Source organism: Melanostigma gelatinosum, assembly GCF_949748355.1.
Source record: "Melanostigma gelatinosum genome assembly, chromosome: 3".
Taxonomy (NCBI): Eukaryota; Metazoa; Chordata; class Actinopteri; order Perciformes; family Zoarcidae; genus Melanostigma; species Melanostigma gelatinosum.
In genome coordinates this window covers 12,775,173-12,795,767 of record NC_136636.1, presented here as the reverse complement: position 1 = coordinate 12,795,767, position 20,595 = coordinate 12,775,173, and the positions used below count along the sequence as shown (strand labels likewise).

The window sequence follows — 20,595 nt, the reverse complement described above, 5'->3', positions numbered from 1 at the left end:
GACATCAATGTGCAGCGGGAATATTTCCAGGTAACGGGGTGAGGAAAAAGAGGGTATGGCCTTGCCTTCTTAGCAGCTACGGGACAAATGTCCCTTTGATTGGAGTTGAGGGATTTCCACACGGTGGTTTTAGACATTTCATCAGATATATTAATATCAGAGGGGTCACACCTAAGGAGCAGGGAGAGGGAAAGGAGGGTGAGAGCAGAAAGAAGAGTGTTGGGAGTAAGTTGGTTGCTTCGGGAGAGGTCTCAGTGTGTTAGCATTCACATGGTGCACTTGACAGCAGATCACCACACACCAAACAAGACAAGCGTGCATATAGATTGACAGGAAAGTGAAGCATTTCTCTCATAATCTTACCACTCTGATCATCTGGTGTCCATCCTGTCCATTTGAGTGTGTGTGTGCTCACCTGAGGTCATGTGCTTTGAGGGTCTGGGCGCGCTTGCTACTCTCCATGGGAATCTGAACAGCAGTTGTATCTTCCTTTGTTGTAGTGAGCATAATCTGTGATTCCTACAAGACACATCAATGCCACAAACGTGCAGTCAATAGACGCATGTTTATTCATTTTCATCTGTGTATTTCAAGATTCCATTCAGACTACCTCTTCTATCGATTTGGAGGCATCATCAAGGTTTTTTTTCTTCCACTCAGGCATTAAGTCATCCAGGTAACTTAGCTCTCGGTCGGAGAAACAGCAGTCCAGCAGTTTGCGAACAAAAACCAGAGCCAGCACCTTCAGGCACAGGAGGAAAAGGTTTTTAAAATTTTTAAAAGGGAGGGAGGGAGGAGAGAGAGAGAGAGAGAGAGAGAGAGAGAGCGAGAGGAGGTTGGCGGTTGCCAGCTCACCATCATTGGGAAGACGATAGCGGCAGGTGAGGTCTTAATGAACCAGAGCAGCAGCAGACAGGTGAGCTGTGTCAGAGTGAACAGGTGCACTTTCCTCAAGGGGACGTGACGCAGGTAGATGAAGTCTGGCTGGTGCTTCGCCGGCATGCCGAACAACTTTAGACGGTCAAAGAACTGAGAAGTGGCCGCAGTTGGTGGAGAAGTTAGAGAGAAAGAGGGACGAGGAGAGAGATGAATGAACGAGATCAGAGAAGGAAGACAGGTGGTAAATATGGCAAGAGAGAGAGAAAGTGTTTATGAATGACACATTGAGTTGGATTAGTCTGACAATCAACTGTCAGGCCTCACTGAAATGGAACGGAATTAATTAGATCAGGAGAGGGCGTCACAGGGACGGCCAAATTAAAAAGATGGAGAGGGCATACGAATAACCTCGGACATTTTGTATTTGAATGACTCCCAGCTGAAGCAATCGGTATGAACATAGTAAAAGTTGAACACATATCTGTTTATTGCAAGTTCCGCACTGTAAAAAACACGACAACACACTCCACTACAACCAGGGGGTGCAAAAGTCAGACATCTTCTAATTGTACTTCAGTGTCTCTATTGTAAATATTTTTATTTTACCATAAAGGATATTGTTCCTGTGTCACATTTCACGTTACCTGTATGCCTTTTAATGAAGAGACTCCCATGTAAAGGAAAACACCATACAGCACTGGCATAGGAATGAACTGGGAAAAAAACAAAATACATCAATGAGCTTTGATGACAAACATTATCCAAAATATCCCAGCCAGAGGGGAGCAGCATTATTGCATCGCTTGTCTGACTAACCTGCAGAGCTCCAGTCATGAATACAGAGCAGCCCATGAGCAGGAAGATGACCAGGCCAGTGAGCCTCTGTTCCCTGATGCCCAGGAAGCGAGGCTGCTCTCCTGGAGCCGAGCTTTCTGACTCCAGCTTCAGGCTGTTGACGTGAGAGATGGACAGCACCGTGGCTGCTACGAACCAGGGCAAGCCCATGATGGAGCACACCGCCAGCATCACTCCGACGATGAGCAGGTCCAGGTGGTACCCACAGCCCTTCTGCAAACCAGAGAGACGGTCAGTTACGTACACGTATAGCTGAGCTACAGTTTGCAGCTCACTAGCTGTTGGAAGCAACAGTGCAAAGCAGATGTATATTGTCTTACCAGCAGTTTGTGCTCTTTGCGGTTGATGATGACGGCAGTTATCTGTTGGTCCATGAAGATGAGGATGGTGCACAGAAGAGCAGGAATAGTTGCAGCCAGGACTGTCCACCATGGGTTGCTTCCTATTGGATTGATCAACCAACCTCGGTCATCTCTGGTAGGCTGGAAGATCACAATAGAGTGGAGTGAGGCCACGATTCACACATGAGCATGTGGCGTTCATATTAAGGGCCGCACTATAATCATTAATTCCTCGATACCTGGAATTTGCTGGGCACCTTCAACTTCTGGGAGGGCACTCCAATGACATAATCAAGCAGAACCATGACGGCAATGGTGAGAAACACCGCAAAGTCACTGATCATGGATCGCACCTGGGCAGGAGAGATAACAACACCAAGGGGTCGGTGGTTACTGATGCGGCATGTCAGGTTTGTGAATATCTGGTCACACCTTTGCTTAGCGAGCAGTCATATACTTCGAATACCTTGGTGGGGAAATAACGACTTGTCTTGAATTGTTTGAGGAACGCAGACATGAAGAAAGTCGAGAAGAACAAGATGGTGGACCAGAAGAGAACATCTGGGGTGTAGGGGCCATGGTGGCCACATGCTGTCCCAACAAAGTGGCCCTGCTGACTGATACACTCCTGTGGAGATTTACAGATCGGTTACATTCGAACAAAATTGCCTCAGTTGACTCTCGTAAAAATAAATCAAAAGGCTGTTTTATCTAAATGATATGACGGACAGGAAGGAGTCTACAAAGCTTAAAGAAACAAGACAAGCTTTTAGTGTGCTCAGTTATACACACAGCAGTGAAAGGTTAGTCAATCAGACGTCCTTGTGAGAGGCGAGCTGCCCACGGGAAGGTGAGTGGGTTAGTTGAATGTTAACAAAAGTAAACCCGTTGGAGCAAAAGCAGGGTGTGCTCATGTGGAAGTTACACTGAGATTAGGTGTCAGAGTGTGTGTGTGTGTGTTTCCACATCGTTACATTACCTTGACAGTAAGGTTGGTCCAGGGTACTTCAGCTGCTGTGATGTTTCTCGCGCTCCACAGTTGTAAGGTTTTATTACTGGGGTTATCAGGCTCTGCACACCTACAGCTACAGAGAATGGACAGCACAACACTGATTTACAAAACTGGGCTTGCAGGCTTTTATCACTAAAATTAGGCCAGACATGAAGGGAACAGCGTTCTAGGATGTGATCTGAAGGCTTGTAGAGGAGAGCAGAAACGTGGAGAGAGCAAAGGTGAAGCCACAATGTGAAGAGAGGCCTGTAGAGAGAACGACAGCTGTATATTCTTAAAGGACAACAAACAATGAAAAATGAAAAATCTGCCATATGAGCCCGCAAAGTGAAAATTGTGTTACTCACTACGCCAGTGTGAGTTTGTCTAGATCACTGTTTGCATTGTAGGGGTAGACTTCTCCCAGGTGGATTAGCTTCTCCAAGGCCTCGTAGATGAAGATGAGGCAGATCAGGGCGGCAAAGGCCTCCTCTGTGAACCGAGTTATGTAGCACACCAGCGAGCTCGCATCAGTGGCAACCAGAATCAAACACAGCACGGCCGTCCACAGGCCGATGCAAGTCCTCAGAGACAGATAGGACAGGTCGTAGTCCCTGATGTGAAAAGAGAAGAGAGGAATACAGGGACTACATAACCAGTCGACTACAGTGGTGATGATACAAATGTCACAGACGGGTTGTTGTCATACATACTTGCAGAACTTGTAGAGGATTTTCTCAAAAACCAGCACAGGACCTGTGCTGCCCAGAATGGTGAGAGGCTGACCAGCAAACACAGAGTAGACTACTCCAGTCATAGACGCACCGAGTAAGGACTCTATGGCACTCTACAACACATGGTGGAAATACAGAGTGTATGTCTCGTATTCAGTAACATGTACACTGTCCATACTGTATTCATAATCTTCCAATCCCACTGCAGGATGTTACTGTGTCTGAGTGTGTTCGTGCCCTTACGATGCGTCCCTCTGTCGCCTCCCCCAGCAGTCCTCCAAAGGTGATGACAGGAGACATGCAGGCACAGTAGAGGAAGAGGAAGGAGGCCACACACTGGAGGTTAAGACCATCCTTAAAGTCACTCAGATAGAACGGCGCTTTCCTCTTGATGTCCAGTATCAGACCACCAAACAACCTGGTCACGGTACACAGCAAAAAAAGAGGGGCGCGGCAGTTTAGAACAGATATGATCAGAAATAGATATGTAGAGATATAATATCAAGCTGACACACCCAAGTGTCCTCGAATGCAATTCTACATCAAGGTTTAAAAAGTGTTTTGGTGCATGTTTTTTTCTTTTAGGCTATCACACTTGGGTTGTCACTTTCTTATCCCACGTCAGCGCCTCACAAATCAAAGTTTAGATTCTTTAGCCCCAGCGACATATCCCTTCAGTAAACAAAACAGGTGCTAAATCCATGTTCTCCACAGCCGGTTTGGAAGACAGCACATCAGTCTACATCTATGTTATTTCCCAGTTGTGGGGATCAAATATTTTTATTTTTGAAACCTGAATTTGTCTGTATTGTTGTATTTTAACCTTGTATTATAGAAGCCATTACTGAAGCAACAAGCCTGTGTCATTAACCTGCAGATAACAGCTCACCTTCCCGTTCTCTGTAGCTCTGGTCCGTGGTGCTCAGCATGTAGTTCTTCCTCTACCTGGCAGGTTGAGCCATTAGGGACTCCTGGCATCTTTCTCTTCTCCTGCAGGTATCCAATGCCAGTCCAGGAACAGACGAAAAAAAAAAAAAAAGCTCAACATTTACATACATATACATCCACTCTTGGTTGCATCTACGTTCTAGCTAAAATTCAAACCTGAAGAGTAAATCTCATCACAGCTGTGTACCTGAGAGGGGACGCTCTTTGGGGGCTCAATGCGGATGGAGGGGTCCCACTCTCCTGGTGGTAGAACCGTCACCTGATCTAGAAACTCATCGATCCCAGCCAGCAGGTCACTTCTGTCCTTTGCCTTGTAGGCTACATCATGAAAGATCTGGTCCAGACACAAGTGAGGGCAGGGGACGCTTAACTGCCTGCCATCGCAATACAGATGTTGGGATTTGAATTGTTCTGTGAAAGTTTCTGAGTTCGATTTGACTTGGCAGAGCTTTCTTACTTCATCTGTCATGATGGTCGCCATAGAGCGTCCAATTTCGTGGTATTGCTGAGCCTTTCCATCTTGGCCCAGGAGAATGAAGAGGAACCTGATATTTGTCAGCAGATGATTTAGAGTATATCAAGCATTCCCGGATTACTGAATTGACATTTGATTTCATGACTTAACCATGGTGGCCGTCTACCTGGTAGGTATGGGGACCTCAGTGAGTCCGGTGAGCAGCACAGCAGGGGAGAGGCGGACAAAGGCCACAATGGGCCTCTCCAGGAAGTCCAGTTCTCCCACCAATACATTGGAGGCCTCTGCACCCTCTGGGATCTTCTTCATAAAGTGCGTGTCAACCTGGTGAGACAAGTCAGAAGTTAACATCAGTTAAGAATACAAAAAAAGACTTAAATCCAGCGGTGCACTGAGATTCTTGCATCCTGTAACTTCAGAACTAACAATGCAAATAGAAATGTCGTTAATGTACATAAAGCTGTCCCACCACAGGTGCAGCAGAATGCCAGAGAACCCAGCTAGCATTTCAGTGCTCAGGATATTAAACTGTACAGATATGCACAAAAATCCCTGGTGGAAGTTAATGGCTGAATGGAAGCTTTCATCTTTGCCCTTTGTGGCTGTACTTAACAGTCTTGCAGTGATGAGCTGCTGCTGTGGGATGCACTTTGAACAAATGTAGTTCTCCTGTTGTTTCCTAGAGGGAACTATGTGACCTAATTGTTGACAGCACAGTGCACCAAACATTGATTATAGATAAGACACATATAGAACAAATATACAAGCAAAAACCACTGCTGTTGTCCAAAGTGTTAATCCACCCTTTTATATCTTCAAGTTTTATTGTGGTCTTCACAACATCTACTGATAAACGTAAACTGTGCACCGAACGAACTGCAGCACATTATTGACTGCCTGCTTATTTACTTTGCTTGTTTGAGTGGCGTCCTGTCCGCCACCATTCTTGGCGGGTTCTGTAGCTGCCGGAGGGTGGGGAGATGTGGCTGACCCTGTTAGACAGTAAGGGTGTGTGTATGTGTGTTTGAGAGAGAGACAGACAGAGAGAGAGAATCTGAGTTAGTGCAAATATCTATTGGCCTGCCAAGTGCAAAGTAAAAAAACGCCAGTAAGGCAATATATCGCCCGTTTGTTCGGAAACAGGCTTTGGCAGTACGTTTCTGAAAGCATTAAATGTCACTGCGTAGAAATCCTGCTTTTGTATGTGTCTGTCTGTTACTTAGTCTTGTTGCTTTTAGTCTCCTCTATGTCGACTTTTATTAGTTTGTCTACGTCCATCATTCTGATAAAAAAATCTTAAATCTTATGTAATTATCATATCAAGCAGACCTGTCTCTAACTTAAGTAATTATAAGTCAACTCATATGTCCATGACTTTCTGTTTCTGTAGCCAGATGTACAAAAGTAATTACAGTTTAAATCCATGACAGTGGATTTCTACATACGAGTCATACCAAGAAATGATCTGTGACGACGAAATGTTTGTCACCCACCTGTCAGATGGGTCTCTGAGTGTTTGCGGGTTCCCTCAGCGATGGAGCGCACGATGGGCATCAGGTTCTTCTTCTTCTCATTCTGGTGGTGGTGTCTCTTCAGCAGAGCCTCACGCACCTTCACTCTCACAGTGTCGTCCAGCTCATGGGACGCCTCCTGGTGGTCCAGCACCATGTCTGCAACACGCGAACAAAGAAACACGCATGAGAAGTTATTTCCTCTGAAGGTATACAAATATTGATTTGAGAGAGCCACATTCCAAGTGAGAGAGAGACATCTGATTCCCATTTTAAAGCAATACATGTTTTTGCATTTGGTTTATTGCGTTGGCGAACATATCAAGTCATGTGGGACTGCAGAGAATAATCACCATCTCTTTACCTCTCTCACCCCTTCTGCTCTCCTCCCTTCCAAGTCTTTTCTATTTCACTTGCTGAGTCAGCACCAGCTCTTTCCTTCCTTATTTCCTTCCCTCCTCCACACTCAATAAAAGTGTCTGCCTGATACACACACACACACACACACTAGCAGTGCCTGCATTAATTCTGAGCACGCTTCAGGACCAGTGATAATATGTGATGCTCAGCGCCAGTATAATCAACAAGGACGGTGACAAGAGAACCACCTGAAATTAAATCAAAACACACAAATGCTACAGCTAACGTAGCCTCCACACACACTGGATGGATCACTTCGCCTCTAATTTAACACGACATCAACAGCTCTGCCTCCTCCGGTGTATCACTTGACTGGTGACCATCAGTTACTCATACGATAATGAGATACATTCAATAATACCTGGCATACGCATCTTATGCTACTTCAAGCATTTCCTATTACAGTCTCTTGGTCTCAGTTTTTGCCACGCTTTCAAAATCAAACAAGTAAAGAAATAAATAACTTTTTCGCCTCTATCTTGTCTACCATCTCGGCTACTCTTGTTGAGTCCAGGTGCTGCTGGCAGGAGTCACATGGACAAGAGAGGAAAGTCAGAAGAGCGCTGGAGAGCAGGAGAAGAGGAATGATTGCAGGCAACAAGGTAAATCAGGGTCATAATATGACCAAGAGGAAGACTTATTGATAGGGAGCCTTGAACCATGTGATCCTTTGTATGTGTGTATGCACATGCACTGTACAAGTGCGTCTGTTTGGTGCATGGACAAGAACGTGAAACCTAAATTTGAATTGCAGAAGCATTCAGCTAAAACATTTGCACTCGTCATTTGTGCATTTGTTTAGTTTTGTGTGTGAATGTTTGTATTCGTGTATAAATCATTTGTTTATCTGTCAGATTTTAAAACTGGGGTCATTCACGTGCATGAACAGTGCTTATCCAATCCTGTTTCTGCATGCAAATGAGCTTGAACTGTGCAGGCAGCAGCTTTATGTAATTATAGAGTTCGATGCAAATAAGATTCAACAGAAGTTCAGCTGCAGTATTTTAGGAAAGCACAACCACAGAAAAACCATGCAGCTGAAGTCTTTACAGCCACTGGTGAACTGTAAGTATGGAATGACACGAGACAGTGTTGTGCTTGTTTGTGTTTACATCTCAAGACAGTAATTCAGGCTGTGCTGTGATTGATAGTTGAGTCTGTGCATGTCTGTTGGTACATTTCATTTCTGCATTCAGCACGATGATGAAGCTCCCTGCAGACATGTACTCAAGGTGTGTGTCCTCCCTTAGTTAGGAGGATAAATCGATTCATAGAAGACTTCCAGCTGAGATATGGAGCCTGTTTTATATCAATGAATGTAATAGTTGCTCCAGGACAGGAGCGAGAAGACAGGAAAACAAATTGTGAAATCACATATCCATTTGAAAAAGTGTAGCCAGTCACTTACATCAATGATAAAAACTTGTTTGTCTTTCTGAAAAATTGTTCAGACAGAGCTTGGCGTTTTCTCTCGGAATAGATAGCGCTCTGGCACTGAGATAAGAATGCATTGTCACCTGCAATCTCTTCGATGCTGTCAGCGTGCATGTCAAGTAACACGCTGCCATTGATGATGCAACTGCGGAGCTCAAACAGGCTGTGGAGGGAAAGAGTTGCGACATAGGGCTTGCTCCACCTCTCCCCTCCATCCTCCACGTCTTCCTCAAACTTCAGCCACCTGCGAGGTAAAGACAGGCGAGAAGTTTGCAAGTAGGAGAAAAGGTGAAGTGTTATTACTTTTTTTCTTTTGAATTCTGCTCATCAAATTTCCTACAACTTAAAAATGCTCCTAAATTTAAGAGAGCTCAAGAGGTTTCTTAAAAGTAGCGATGGTAAAATTCTCATTATATCCAGACAAAAATCAATAAATAAAATACTCTGGTATCTGAGATATATAAATACATATATTATTCAATCCCTTGTTTATGAATTACTATTTTTTATTACAAATATATTTAAGATTGTCTCCCATGTTAAATGCCAATGATGATATTTAGGATTTCACAACTTTTTCAAAAATAGGAGCACAAATAGTTTGTCACTGATTGGCTTCTCATGCATGACTAATAACTTGTTGCTCATAAATAGTTACTCCTACACTGTAAGTAGTGAGTTGCTTGATGAATGTGTCTTAAGAACGTTTTACTCCCATGTTGGGTCTTTAGAGCATTTTAAGTGCAATTCTTAGAGTTGTAATCAGTTCAATGCAGACAGGAAGGATGGAGCATTCGATTATAAAATATAATATGTTTTCCCATCACAAACACACATCATGCTACGTTGTGCTTTCGCCATTCCCTCCCAGGAAAGATGCTTTTGACATAAATATCCACACAATATGAGGGAAAGGTTTGAAATTAGCATGTGCAACTGAGATTTGGCATATGACCAGCATGAATGAGATCACAGTGTTTTGCTTCTCCCTTTGGTGCTTTTCACTTTGAGCAAAAGGATCAAAGAATGATCCACTCAGTTTTAATATCACTACAGCTGTAGAGCTGCAGGGCTGTCAGACGCTTTATTGCCAAGCATTGTTGCAAAAGCTGCCAGGGGAAATCCTGACCTGGCTGTTTCCTTCCACTCAGCATCCTTGCCATCCTTCACACAGATCTCATCCAGCTCAGTGAACAGCTCGTGGGCCACATGTTCAGCATCCTCCTCTGTGCCCAGAATGAACTGGACGCGCTGGGACGGCGTGTCTGATGAAGGGAGATAATGTGAGGGAGGAATGAGAGGTGAACAGTGGTTCTCAAAAGACTTTCACGAACACACACAACACTGCTTACTTTGTCATACACACCTTTTAAATGACTACTGGGTCCACACACACACACACACACACACCTAAGCACATGCACACACACACATGTAACATGCTGACCAGTCCCTGCTCTTTGGAAGCTAATCAGTGGGCTTGTATGTGTGTGTGAAGTGCCCGCAGTATTGATAAGCTTTGTTTAACAACCGCCTCCTCTCTGGTGGATGTGCAAGTAAGCGTGCATGTTCTACACTGAGCCATGACAGTACAACAAATAATAATTAGTCATTTTCCTTCTCTCTCTTTGACTGATAAATCACTGGATGCGCCTAAAGAAACATTGGATTTGAAAAGTAAAAGACACTGTCAGCAAAGAAGAAGAGGTTTTGTGCGTGTTACCATGACTGGACGTGGCCGTCTCACTTTCCTCGCTTTGCTGTGTCGGGATGCTTCCCGCCCTTCTGTCTCTCTTGCGGTGGCGAGAGCCATGAGCCTTGTGGTGACGATGGCTCTGCCTGGGCATCCGAACCCCCACAAACAGAGCCCTGTGGCCTGAAAGAGAGGCGAGACGAGATTTTACTTTTCATCACTGAGTAATAGTTAAGAGTCATGATTTATTGTAAAATAAATATCTAAACATTTGAGCTGTTCGATGTGTTCCTAAACTGTGTAAATGTAAATAAAGAAATCTCACAATGAACGTCTTGTCTGATGAAGTTTGCAACTTAAACATCACGACTGTCATTTTTAACTTTGACTGTGGGAATGTTAAGAGTGTTTTTTTGTTGTTATTTATATTTAATCAGATCAGTTCTTTCATTTTGTGCTGTACCTTTAAAATGTTTTTGTTTTTGAACACATTATTTTTATTCTACTTCTTGGCAACTTCCAAGGAACAAAACCTGGTAAAACTTGCAAACTGCAGTTGTGAAGGTTGTTGGTAACACAGTGGGCACAAGAAGCACTAAATGCACTGTTAGAATAAAATACTACTACCACGAGCAGCAGTAGTGTTGTCTGTGTCCCTGACATACTGGTCAATTGCAAACCTTATCACCCAAAGGTGAAGGTTGAATGGCATGTAAAACAATAAAAATAGAAAACATATTCTATTCAATCACGGCATTTATTAACAATATCAATATCAGATGTGAAAAGACATCATTCTTCATGAATGATCATCTTATCTTTTGATAAATGTTGCCCCACAAACACCCATATCTGACCGAGGGCAATAGAAACAAAAGCTTATCCCATCAAAACCATTTCAAACATTCACATAAATATTCTACACTTAAGGATTCAGTAAAGGGTTCGGCAGTGTTTTCCACTGCATGTTACTCACCTTCTAGTTCCTCCTTCTCATAGTGGATGTTCAGTACTGAGCTGGTCCCTCCCTGGTCTACCACCACCTCCTCATCTGGCCTCTGATGGATACACACAAAGACACATGTAAGTATAATGCCACTGTTCTTTTTAGGGATATTCAGTGCCGATTACAAGTTTCTTTACTATGCCCTTTGTGTCCAGCAGCCAGATTGTTCTTATGCAAAACGTTCAACTTTGTAGAAAACCTTCAGCCCTTCAAGATCGGTCTGTGCAAAGGTCATTATATACAGAAGTGTCCTGTTAAAGACAAACTACTCACACAGTAACAGAGCCACTAATTGGCTAAACGGGCAACAGCTTTTCATCAATGCGCATCAAATTCCAGACAGCCTATTCTCAGACCGTCTGGCACAGACAGGCAGGCGGCACACACACACACACACACACACACACGCACACACACGCCAGAGTTAAGCAGAGCATGAGTCAGTTGTGAAATGTGCTGGGCTCTAATATCGAGGAGGAATCAAATCAAATCAAATCAAATTAGCAGAGAGCCACATCCATCAGGGTTGCTGCTGCGGGGAGACTGCCGCAGGATGTCAACTGTGTTTTACTATCCCAGCCATGAGGCGTTGTCAGAAACAGTGTTGTTTGCCAAAGTGCAGAGGCGAGTGTTATCCATGGTCATGTATTGGTCCTATGCTAATGAGGGCAGAGTGCTGTGGGAACCTCTACTGTGCTGCTGCAGCGTCTCTGTTTTCAGGATCTGTCTTCATCCCTCGAGTCTAGTGCAAGCGAGAGTAAATCTTTCATTTCTAATCTGTGTGACCTCCAAACATGCTGTTAAAGACGGCGAGTGTGTACCACTGCACCAAAGTATGCCACCCTTTGTTTCCTGGGCTAACCTTTGACACAGATCTGGATGCCGGATGCAACATTACCCATAAAGTGTGTCAGCATATGTAAAAGCTGGCTTCAGTCATTAGAATCAACAGCAAAAATCTATAAATAAATGCAAACAGTTGATGGAGATGCTCACAGGCACACTGGTATATAAATGCAGCTCTCTACATAATAGATGCTTCCGCCCACTCTGAGAACATGATCTGTACGTACTGGATGCTTTTCCAAGAGTGTGTGAGGGTGGCGAAGGCAGAATTTCTTACAGATGATTGAAATATCTGGGGCAAAACTGACACCCACGCTTCAAAAAATGATGAATAGTGTAGAGTGTTGACCTTACTTAAGAAAAAAAATAATCAGTTTGAAAATGAAATCTTTTTAATGACAGAATGGAGAGAGAAATGTCACAGAGGAGGAGCTACATACGATTGTTCGTGTTCATCAATGAAACTCATAGTTAGCTTACAGTTGTGCCTGTAAAATATACATGTATATATATTTGCTATGTGCTTGTGTGTCCGTCAAAAGATAGATGTGTATATAATGACAGACGATTCAATAAGTGTCACTTTTAGGGTTAAAAATGAGGGGCAAACACTGTGATCCACAGTCTCTGTCATGCAGTCTTTTCCTGTAATTGGTCAGTCCAATATCCAGAGAGCAGCGAACGCAGCATCTCGGGCTGCTACATGATGGCCACAGAGGAAAGAATAATTACAACTTGTCTTTCTGAAGTGCAATTGGCGAGAGCTGAGAGTTGCATAAGTGGAGTGGAAATGAAAATGTCTTGGTCTGTTGGAGCAGCATCCTCATTTATTCTGGTGAAAAAACATTATGGTTTGGCTTATGAGAAGTGTAAAACCATACATCCTGTTCATGTGATTGATTGGTTATTTTATTACAGTTTTTCAAGGACGTAGAACAAAAAATATCCTGTGTATATTACTGTGTGTGTATGGAGGAAGTGATTTTTCTTAGTTCTCCTGGGGTTTGGCTGATAAAACACTAGGCACAGTTTATTGACAAAAAAATCCCAGATTTGAATCATGCTGATTTCCGCCTGCAGTTAGGAAATGTGATAAATGGTGCTGTGTGTGTGTGTGTGTGTGTGTGTGTGTGTGTGTGTGTGTGTGTGTGTGTGTGTGTGTATTTCAGACTGTATTTACACCAACACTAAAGTTCCACGAAAGCTGTTTTTTGTATTCTGTCTCGTTCTTTTAGCCTCTCATGCTACAAAAACAGAACAGCTAAGCATATTAACACTAGATTGTGATCAGGAAAACAAATTCACATGCAGTTCAGACATAAAAGTCTGACCTGATTAAAAGCAAGAAATCAGAGCACAACATCTTCCTGTGTTGTTTTTTTAATTGTTTATACCAAGCCCAATATCAGCACGGCCGGGCACTTATAATTCACACAACAGTTGAAAACAGGTTTGGGATCCCAAGACATACACTTATACATACACTTAATTCACAGGTGTGGGTGGCCTGGCGTTGCCTTCCTGCCTCCTTTCTCCACCATATCAGTGCTGTGGGATTTATCTTTTCTTTCCATGACTGAGCACTTCTTAATCCGGAGACAATTCTGTCCTTGGAAAGAATAAGGCCACTTAATTAAGAAGTCATGCTTGAGCCAAAACCTGAATGTGACTCATGGTTTTATAATTATGATTATGCAAGGGATGGTCGTGCGGCGACAGAAGAAGAAGGCTTTTGAATGTGTATATTCATCAAAGTGCCCCTAAGCAAGGCTCTAAACCAGCACTTGATTTAGAATGTAAAGCATGTATGTGAAATGTCTTCTTCATCGAACTATAAACCAAGTAATCGCTGTCGTTCCGTTTGTCTGCGTGTTCTTTGCATATCTTGACAATCTCATCCTACTTCACACGTGGCGGATGTATTGCTGAGGAGCCAGGGGAGTGCCGTGTCGAATTTGGTCAAATTTGGACATGTGACACGTTCAATGGCATTTAGATCCATGTTAAAGCTGGAATCACTGACTTGGGGGCAGCAGAGACATTATTTATACTTTTTAAGCTGATGTGGTGAGCGTGTTAGCAAACAGTTTCACCCTAGCTCTGTTTTTGGGCTGCACGAACTACGGAGGGAAATATCTGGCTCTTTAGCTACTAAATGCTCCACTAGTTCCCCATCTCGTGGCTCACACTGTATTGTCTGTCATTTGGTGCAGAGCAGGTAGTGTACAGTGAGTTTTTAAAACATCTTGCTGAAAACATCTGCCTGCTACGGCCTAAACGAGACTATGAGAGCGGTAACTATGAAACATACCATAAAGTTGATCAGATTACACTTCTGTGTTGTCAATGCCATGGATATGATCGTCCTTCTCCTCAGTCCAAGGTCTCCATAACACGATATGACTCACAGCCGGTAGTCACAGTTCAACACCTTCTTAATAGCGAACGCATGCAAGAATGTGTTTTTAACGGGTTAATGGTTCCCTGTTGTTCATACCTCACCTCCCTTGTGTCACATTATGGGCTTCAGCTAATTAAAAGCTCACATGGCACTTTAGGTTACTCTCTCTCTGTGGGTGAGCACATCTGTGACCCCCAAAGCATGCACGTGTGCGTGCTTATCCACCGACAGGGCACAGCATTTGTGATCTGCTGCCTGTTTCTATCACCTGGCAACAGTCTCTTTTTCCTCCACTCTTGTCCTCAAGCTTCAGATCACTCACAGTGCTTGGGAGGGTTTATGACTCCAGAATAATTTTCCACACAGATTACTGCCACTGAACCGTAGAGGCGGTCCACAACTAGCCCCAAAATGGATGCCTGTCCTTGAGTTTCCGTCCTTTACAAGCATAACAGTGTTAACCACCCGTGGGAAACGCATTGGAGCTGCCTCGTGGTTGGATATGAGAAAAGAAGCTCATTATAGTGCCTGAGGATACCGTCCTGTGAATTTACAAAAGGAAAGAAAATAAACATTCCAGCTTAAGAGCACTGTATTCTAACTATTTGATATTTTGCTCCAGTTAAGTTTTGGTTTAGTGGCACGTTACATGGCAAGTATTTGTGGCCCAAAATATTCAGTGAGCCCCTTCAGATCTTTCCACAGTGATGCTATGAAATGATAGGGTTCTGTTGTAAAATAATAATCCGTTGCCCGTATGCACAGAGACACAGTTTTTCCTTCCTGAACTAATTCCTCCTGTTCGTAAGGGGCATTAAAAGATCCATTTCCAATGCTCTTACAATGTATGTGATGGGGGACAAAAGTCACAGTACTCGTTTCGTGTACAGAAAATATGTTCGAAATCAAGTGGGTATCTTCCAAAGTTAGTCGTTTTAGTATGAAATTCCCTCTTTGTGTTTCCACGGACAGCGTTTTCTTTCTGAGCTGTGGTGGAGAAACAAGGGGATTTTGTGCTTAAAAGAAACGTTGACACTTCATTTGTCTAACTCAGACTCATATAAGCTTCAGATGAACTTTGGAATGTATAGAGCACCAAACAAGGATTTTGTCCCACATCACTTGGAAGCATGTTAGGAATGGCTCTTTTAATAGCTAATATGTACAGGGGGAATGATGAGGCCACAGCAAGAAAAACATTATTTAAATGTTGATGTGGATACCTATTTCTTTAACTTACCCATTGACCCTATCCTTGAAATGTTTTGTCTATGACACATTTTCACATTATTTAGTGAGTGATGATAATCTAACATAAACTAATCCTTCTATGAATGCACAGTGCCTTTAAGCACCCCAATCTAGTGTATCAGCATGTAGAGGCCAAAAATAGAGAGATGCTATCACTCGCCTACGTTTGACAACTAAACAAAAACAAGATGAATTTTCTGGCAGGGCAGATTGTCCCAGAAAGACGTTAGATGCCCAGAGCAGAATAAGATACTTCACACAGTGTCCTACTTATGATGCTGATAAACCTCCAATTGATGCAGAAGGTGACTGTGGACACACACAGGTTCATTCCTTGGTGTGATATGTAAACCGTAAATTCAGAATCATCTATCGCATATAAAGAAGAGACTTCCTCGTACATTCTCAGACTACTGCTGTATGACCAAAGTTGGGGTGTTTTTGGCGACAACTTCAGGCAAAATCAGAAGGTAATGTCAAAGTGCATTACAGTGAAAGCGATTGAACTGGTCATCGCCCTGAACAAATAGAGCAGCAATGATTTGCATCCCAGTTCTCCGGACTAAGAGGGGCAATCAATGTGCTGTGACAAAATGTCCTTTCACTCGATGAGGACTGTGAGGGAGCTGTGAGAGGAGCTTCAGAGGGCTGATATGAAGACGTTTGGAATTCAGAGGGACAACACACATGACAGACGCCGCGTAGTTTGGCTAAGAAAGAAGCAGGCATTATTTTTGTGTGAGCAAATCCATGGAAACCCCCCCCCCCCCGTTTTTGGACGCTGACCCCTCGCTCCTCCCTTCCCAGAAGCACCCTGAACTGACAGCAGGGACACAGATCCTGACTCAGACAACTGGGCCTGTCACTTCCAGACCAGACGGCTTTGTGTCTGAGAGTTGTTGGGCTACCGCTGCCCCTTCATTGCACCACCACTAACCTGCTGTAGAGGCACACGTGACGGTGCTTGACTCAGAGGAGGGGTTAACATGAATGGATGAAAGGAAGAGGTACTGGTGAATACGTGAACTAGAGGAGAGAGCTGCAGGAGATAGGATGAAAGGGGCGGTTGTTTTGACTGCTTCAGCCCACGGGTAGCATGAGTCATTCGCAGCTTTTGTTTGCCACACATACAATTGTGCCTCTCCACAGCCCTCGCTCTCTAATTGTTTTCTTTACAGACAGATTACTGCAGCCTTAGTTAGTTTAGTGGGAGAACGACGGTACAGTATCATTTTAACCGATTTTGGAGTTACACTTTGCAAAGTATGTTGTCAAATTGAGACCATAAATTGTTTAAGAATATTCTCAATCAAAAAGAAAAACACTCTGAACTGCATGTGTCTGGATGATTCTCTGGTCATATGAGAGCTCAAACACTTGAGTGAAATGCAACTGGACCGACTGTTTGAGACTTTTGTTAACTCATATGCGTTCTGGTGGGGAGTTTAAACCTCTCTGGATCTTTACTCGAAGCAAACTAAACAAATCTGGTGGCTTTGGTCACATGTCGCATGACTATAACGGTTTCAAACATCATGTGGAGTATTGAGTACTTTAAAAGATTTAAATTGCGACTTTCTCAGACTGATTACATTAGAAGGACTCTTTGTAAAAAACAGTACAATGAACAGTGTCCAACAGTTCCCCAATGATTTCATCCAAAGTGTAACATTGACTGTCACCTTCGCAGTTAAGAAGCAGCAGTTTGGCATTAGATGTATTTGCATAAAGATTAGCTCTCTTGGGGTTTGTTTTTTTTACATAGATTTGCTGTTCTTTAATAACACGTACTATGTACTAAGTAATGAGGAATACATGTTTTGTTATAATTAGAAGCAAACCGACTGTCATGGCTTTCATTTTTTCGAGGGTAGAATAGTAGTAATCTACAACAAAATGACCTGCTTCATCTACGATCAATAAATTACAAAAGGCTATTGACTTCAATTTGTTTTTATGTCTTTGGTATTTTTGTCATAAACACTGAAATGATGATTGCTGGGTAATATGTATGTTGATGTTGTCCAATATCAAGTCTGCATTCAGTCATGTGACGATACAATAAATGGTGGCCAGTCTAACCTGTAGAGACAAGGTGAGCGCAGCATCATGCCAAACTAGCAGTCGTGCTTTTCAAACATAAAAGAGGCAGCAAGGAGAGAAAAGAGAGAAAAGAACTTGAGGAGAAGGTAGCCAGGCCTAATTTAGAATCATTTGCTTCGTTATAAACAGTTGCCAGCCAACAGTGTGTGCTTCATAACTATCTAGCGGCACCGGGGTCTGTCATACTAACGTGCACCAGGGCCCGTCACAAGTACTTTACGGCACTGCATGTTGGACTTGCTCGTGCAACCCGATACTGCAGATCTAGATCTTAACACCGGAGGTGAAAACTAATTACAGTATTTACTTAACAACCTAAAAGCAAAGCAGAGGTACTGGTACTTTATGGAGTTACATTGCAACGTGTGATGGCACATTTTGAGCACAGAAAAAAAAATGAAATTCAAGCACATAAGAGAAATTAAGTTTGGTAATAACCACATAAGTGCACAATGATAAACACGTATGTGGATGAAGGAAACACTGTAACAAACATGTTGAGCTCAAAATAGATTTTTGTACAAAATATAATCTTTTTGCTTATATTTTTATGTGCACAAAATGCCCCGTTTCACCAAAGGGATGAGCCACAGATATAAGTCCACATGACAATGTGTGCAGTTTTTTAACTGTAGAAATACAGCAATATATTTTGGAGAGTTGGTCAGACAAAACAAGGAATTTGAAGAGATCACCTTCAGCTTGAGGACTTTGTGATGGCTGTTTGTCAGTAATTACTGAAATTTTAAAGAGCAAATGATAAATCTAAAAATACAATTTTAAGAAGAATCGATAACGGTGTCCTGTACTTATGAAAGCTAAGGGCCACCAACATGATGGCTGCAAAGTGCTGCTTATAAATCAACACATAAAGAATGTAACACTGGATGTCCTTCTGCATTGGCACCTGAAGTGGATTTTTGAACACAGAACTTTTACTTGCAGCTGAGTATTTATACATCTTCATATTGCTGCTTTCACTCAAGCGAATGATCGGATTACCTTCCCCACTATACTTGGGACACCTCAGCAGCGCTTTTTGGCAAACATTTCGACTGGCTTCAGGTGGAGAGAATGGTCCATGCTGACTGACCAGACTGTCACAGAAATAGCGGACGGACACACGATACGAGTTTCCTGTCGTGACAGTTAACTGGCATACCGTTTGAAGAGTGCGCTTCCAGGAAATTTCCCCTGCCTGCCAGACAGCTGTCTAGTCACATAAGAGACTTCCCAGCTCACCTCTGTTCCTCTTCCATCTGTCTCCCGCCCCCAGACCGGATGTTATTACATATCATCATAATGGCATGACGCTGGGATACTGCATGCATGTTACAATCAAGCTTCAAACATTACTGCCTGTCAGCTTCAACAGCCAAGTGTACTCACTGGTTCATTTGTTCACTGCTTTCTCTTTTCCCTCCAACTCCTCAGCCGACCCGGGATGTGATAACGGATCACACATCAACAAGACAGTAAGGATGATGCCATGTTTACCTTCAAAAGCTCATTTGACTGCAGACTTTCCTCCCCCTGCAGACAGGATTGGCTATTAACGCACATGTAGGAAAGTAGAAGCGGATCAGCACTGTGTGGCACACGATGGCGTCAAGGTCATGTGAGGGCAAATATACACGCTGTCTAAGAGCCATCTGAAAACCCAGCAAACTGTCGCGTTCTTGTTATTCCTCTCACACACGCGACTTCAGGACGGGCAGTTGACATTTGAATGCGGTTACAACACATCGATATCTGATCAATACTCCGCTGCAATCGTCGTGGCTGGAACACGTGTGTGTGCTTCAGGAACAGCCAAAAAAGAACCCAGTTCATCGCAACGTCATCCGCTCAGCGGCATTACTGCACGTGTTAGCGACCCAAAATATCAGTATCAACAACATAGTCCGCACACAGCGTCATTGTGCAGGGTAAGAAGTATCGAGGGAGCACGATAGTCCGCTTATACAAAAAAATGTGCAAATAGCGGATCAATTTAAAACACTGCCGCATTCTATGACATGCACGGGGAAATACAACAGGGGCAAAGACAACGGATGGGACCATTTCTGTGAATAAATAGTTCCTGAAATACGACAAATTATGAATTTCTATTGAATAATTTCAAACTGAGGGCTACAGTTGTTGGAGCTTGAGTACATGCAGGTCTGTGCCAAAGCACCCCTCCATGCATTCAACATTTAAAGGGCACTTTACCTGGTAGCTCAGGCTCTCAGGGTCGTTGACGGGCGAGCTCATGGCTTTTGGGTGAACCTGCTCAGTGTTCACGAAGTATACAGGTGAGACTTGCTCAAGGGGCGATCAGCCACTCGGCGCTGTTTTAGGACCTTTTGAAGAAGCGGTCACGAGTTGGCAACAGCAGTTGCTTCTGTTTCAGCAGACATGGTGAGATTGAACATCTCTTCCTGATGAGGGAATCGGTGAAAAGCGTAATTTTGCCCTCCCCGTGTTCTGATGATTTCCCGTCGGCGCCTCCCTGCTGTCCTGGCTGTGGCAGCAAGATGCAGAGAGCATCGCTGCAGCATCAGCCAATCAGAGCGCAGAGGCACACAACGGGCTGCTGCTACCCAACACAATGAAACCATGACAATGATAAGCTTGGAAAGGTACGTTGCTCTACACACCATGTCCAGTTTTAGCAGCTCCTCACATTTCAGTTCCTAAAATGTGCTGAATATGATCATTGTGT

General features: G+C 43.4%; 1 protein-coding gene across 1 annotated transcript; it reads right to left on the bottom strand.

Annotated features, from left to right (window-relative positions):
• Positions 1 to 411: 411 nt before the first annotated feature.
• Positions 412 to 20,144, bottom strand: slc4a8 (solute carrier family 4 member 8; the record flags this gene model as incomplete). The annotated part of the gene is made up of 23 exons (XM_079265836.1): positions 412 to 519; positions 611 to 742; positions 856 to 1,029; positions 1,524 to 1,592; positions 1,696 to 1,947; positions 2,055 to 2,216; positions 2,315 to 2,428; positions 2,542 to 2,703; positions 3,055 to 3,160; positions 3,435 to 3,680; positions 3,780 to 3,913; positions 4,044 to 4,218; positions 4,690 to 4,790; positions 4,936 to 5,082; positions 5,206 to 5,293; positions 5,390 to 5,547; positions 6,133 to 6,215; positions 6,717 to 6,893; positions 8,672 to 8,832; positions 9,718 to 9,853; positions 10,312 to 10,464; positions 11,258 to 11,339; positions 20,103 to 20,144. 23 exons carry the CDS (start codon positions 20,142 to 20,144, stop codon positions 412 to 414), a joined length of 3,162 nt encoding a protein of 1,053 aa, XP_079121962.1.
• Positions 20,145 to 20,595: the final 451 nt, after the last annotated feature.